This window comes from Arachis ipaensis, chromosome B10 (assembly GCF_000816755.2).
Source record: "Arachis ipaensis cultivar K30076 chromosome B10, Araip1.1, whole genome shotgun sequence".
NCBI lineage: Eukaryota > Viridiplantae > Streptophyta > Magnoliopsida > Fabales > Fabaceae > Arachis > Arachis ipaensis.
The window spans coordinates 113061106-113064545 of NC_029794.2; the positions used below are offsets into that span (position 1 = coordinate 113061106).

The 3440-nt window shown below is 35.8% G+C and overlaps 2 protein-coding genes across 2 annotated transcripts in view; one reads left to right on the plus strand and one right to left on the minus strand.

Moving 5' to 3' along the window:
• On the plus strand, positions 54-2317 carry LOC107622064. The gene is made up of 5 exons (XM_016323990.2): positions 54-740; positions 827-947; positions 1036-1220; positions 1306-1535; positions 1622-2317. Exons 1-5 carry the CDS (start codon positions 344-346, stop codon positions 1778-1780), a joined length of 1092 nt encoding a protein of 363 aa, XP_016179476.1. The 5' UTR covers positions 54-343; the 3' UTR covers positions 1781-2317.
• The window catches only part of LOC107623018 (copper-transporting ATPase PAA2, chloroplastic), a 10230-nt gene continuing 8955 nt past the window's right edge, over positions 2166-3440 (minus strand). The window contains 4 exon segments of the mRNA XM_016325137.2: positions 2166-2521; positions 2523-2610; positions 2747-2897; positions 3067-3198. Coding sequence (XP_016180623.1) covers positions 2464-2521; positions 2523-2610; positions 2747-2897; positions 3067-3198 — 429 coding nt within the window. The 3' untranslated portion in view covers positions 2166-2463.

Below are 3440 nucleotides of genomic sequence, written 5' to 3' on the forward strand. Positions count from 1 at the left end.
ATTAATATTACAAAAATATTAAAATTATGAAAAAAATTGAATTAGAGGATGGATTAAGGATAACATTGAGAGTGACTTTATAAACGATATTTTAAAGAGTGCGATGTTTCCTTAAATGTTTGAAAAGCTACTTGAATTATTCCAACGGTCATTAACCGTCTTTTCTTCTTATATAATCTGTTAGAAACTTTATTTTCTATCTCCGATCTAAATTTCCGTCTTCTCTTCTCCACTCTATTCTTTTTTCTCTCTTCTCTTCACTCTAGAGGAAGAGAGAGAGAAAAAAGAAAGAGGGGAGTGAGTGAGGGACTGCGATTAAGGACAAGCAATAGATTCAATAACCATGGATAATCCTTGCTTTGTTGTACCGTACCATGATCCATATGATACTCCTCCACTCAGTCCGAGTTTTTTCAACATTTCCAACCCCACTCTTCTCGATCTTACCAATGTCGCCAGTGGAAACGAATCCAGTCACTCTCAACAAAAGAATAATATAATTCAAGATGGTAATCTCCAACCAACTTTTGATCCGATGATTCAAGATAGTAACTTTGTTGGAGGAACAGGAGGGAATAACTTCGAATCAATTCCTTTGTTACAAGTGCATTCTGAGGAAGGTCTATCGCATGATTTCAACAACAATGTGAATACAATTACGCTGTCTCATTGGCCCCTGCCACCAGTCCCATTTTCTTGTAGCTGTTGTAGTGTCCTCAGGGAAATTGTTCACACCAATGGTATGGAGTATGGACTTAACTTTTTCTATTATATAATTTTACCACGTGTTCCTTTTGATTTATCTTACTAATGTAATTAATTGCAGGATTTAACTTTAAGAAAGTTGAAATTCATGGAAGGCCTGGCTTGATCTCTCATGCAATTCAACATCCTAGTGTGAATGGAGATTATACTTCCACTAGCAACCTTCAATATCAAATGATTGAGTATGTTTTATTTCAACAATTAACTTCATACATGCAATCTATTATTCTTCTATCTGATATTTTATGACCAAATTTCAATTTTTGATAGTTTTTGTAGGAGAGGCATTGATGACGTGAAGAATTTCCTAGTTGAGTATTGCAGAGTACAAAGTGCAGCAGGGTACTTTATGTTGCAAGATCCACTTTCTGCTTATTATGAGGCCCTATGCACTGGACTTGAATGGGTCGAAGAGTTCAGCGACGACACTGACGATTTGAATGCAAGCAATTCAGGTTGTTCTTTATCTCCCTGTTGGCAAAATGTTATGCTATGTTATGTTGTGATAAGTTTCAAACATTCTATTAATGGGTAATGTAGATGATGAGAATGAACAAGTGGCTGACAATGGAGTAGGAGCATCAGGAAAGGCTCCTAGAAGATTATCTCTTTCGGAACAGAGGGATAGAGCGGGGAAGATGAAATTGGATGATTTTGCCCCTTATTTTCATTTTCCAATTGAGGAAGCATCGAGGCAAATGAATATCTGTCCCACCGTAGTGAAGAAAATTTGCCGTAAGGAAGGATTATCACGATGGCCTTACAGAAAGGTAAATTTCATTGTTTTTTTTTTCAGCTATCATATGCAATGTTAATAATGTATTGCTTAAGATGTTCCTTTTGATGTGCTTAGCAGATCAAAAGCACTGTAAGGCAGATCTCGCAACTTAAGAGAACGATGGAATCAAAAGATGTAAGGTCAAAGGCAAGGATTCAGGCAGAGATTTACAGGCTCCATCTAAAATTAAGAGAGATTTGTGCTGGACGATACCCATCTGGATTAGTTATACCATGAATCAAACACTCTTTTATTGTGTATTTTAATTGTTAGGCCTACCTCTAATATCTCTGATTTAATTGTAAATATGTCCGCGAGAGTTTTGTAATTTTTTTCCCCTTGTAAATAGTGTGTGTATTTAAGTTGACTTTGTGAATAATGAATGTGGAATATTGTACATGATAAATGATAAGATGTAAATATTTTTGTTTGGCTAATCCGGACTTTGTAGATTGCAAATTTAGTTTTGTAATCAATGTACTTTGTTCTTTCGTCGAAAGCTCAGACAACCTTGAAAAAAAAACCCTAAACAAAAGAACTGTTTATTTTTACTTTTACAATCATAATAGAAAGTTGAACCAAGAAAAGGAAAAAAGAAGGGTTATAGAAAATAATGGCCCTCTTACAAACTTTGATAATCTCTTATTGCTACTACTCTTATACAGACATAAATAAATATTGACTACAAATTGGTAATTTTATACATTAAATATATAAGCAAAGACCTATTTGAATGCACCAAGTGCAGCTAGTGTGTCATGATACTAGTCCATGCTTCATGAGCTTTTAACATTGGATAGATAGCCATAACTTACAAAAAGGAGCTTGTTGGTCACAAATACAATTCGGATTTCTGAGATATAATTATTTCATGGATGCCAAATTTGTACTTACTGTCATTATAAAGATCACACCGCCTCTTATGCATCTTTTAGACTGTACATATCCATGTTTGAATGGATGGAAATAGATTTATTATGCGACCTTTTTGGAGGTCTGAGACCCATGAAGTTGTAGAAGCAACGAGTTGCCAACCACGAAGATGGAGCTCAAAGCCATCAACCCTCCTGTGATCAAATATCAGGGGTGACAAACATAAATGAACACTTAATAGGTGATAGAAAAGTACATTAATAAATAAGATCAAATATATTGGGGCTAATAGAACTATTTGTCTCGCTAATATGTGAAGGTGTTGCTTACCTGATAGTGAAGGTGTCATGGCAAATTCAAATTGGGGAAGTAACACTCCAGCAGCAATGGGAATGGCAACAACGTTGTAGGCTACCGCCCAAGATAAATTTTGGTACACTTTTCCCATGGTTGCCTGTGCGAGGTCTAGTGCATCAACAACCTGTAAATAGAAAAGGCATTAGCTATAACTATGGTTTTTCGAGATTGTAGCATGGCATATTGGCATCTCTCATATGAAATGAAGTGCAGTGAAAGCAGAAAAGTTGATGATTCTTTTTTTTCTTATGCATAAATGTGAAATAATAAATCGGCATAAAGAAATGCCATACATGAGAAATTTTGTTTCCAAGAAGTATAATGGATGCAGCATCAGAGGCAGCGTTCTCTTGAGCTTCATTTTGTAGAGCAATCCCAACATCAGCTACAGCCAAAGAGGGTGCATCATTTATCCCATCACCAACCTTTGAGAAGAGAGGGAAAAAAAAGGAACGTCGCAGTAAATGCCTTTTATCTTAGCTGAAAGTCAATTTTTACAAGAAACGCACACACACACACTCTCTAAAAGGGGGTGCTCAACATTTTATTGAATTCTAAGAGCACGCTCAATTATCTCCAACTTTTAAGTGCTACCAACACCTTGTATTGCACATCAATTTGCCACCACTTTATGAACTCTGAACTTTTACCATACAATGATTCCATA

Coding starts and splice junctions, on each gene's coding strand:
- LOC107622064 (XM_016323990.2), top strand. CDS start 344: ATGGATAATCCTTGCTTTGTTGTACCGTACCATGATCCATATGATACT. Junction 948..1,035: donor CTTCAATATCAAATGATTGA/GTATGTTTTATT, acceptor AATTTTTGATAG/TTTTTGTAGGAGAGGCATTG. Junction 1,536..1,621: donor CACGATGGCCTTACAGAAAG/GTAAATTTCATT, acceptor TGTGCTTAGCAG/ATCAAAAGCACTGTAAGGCA.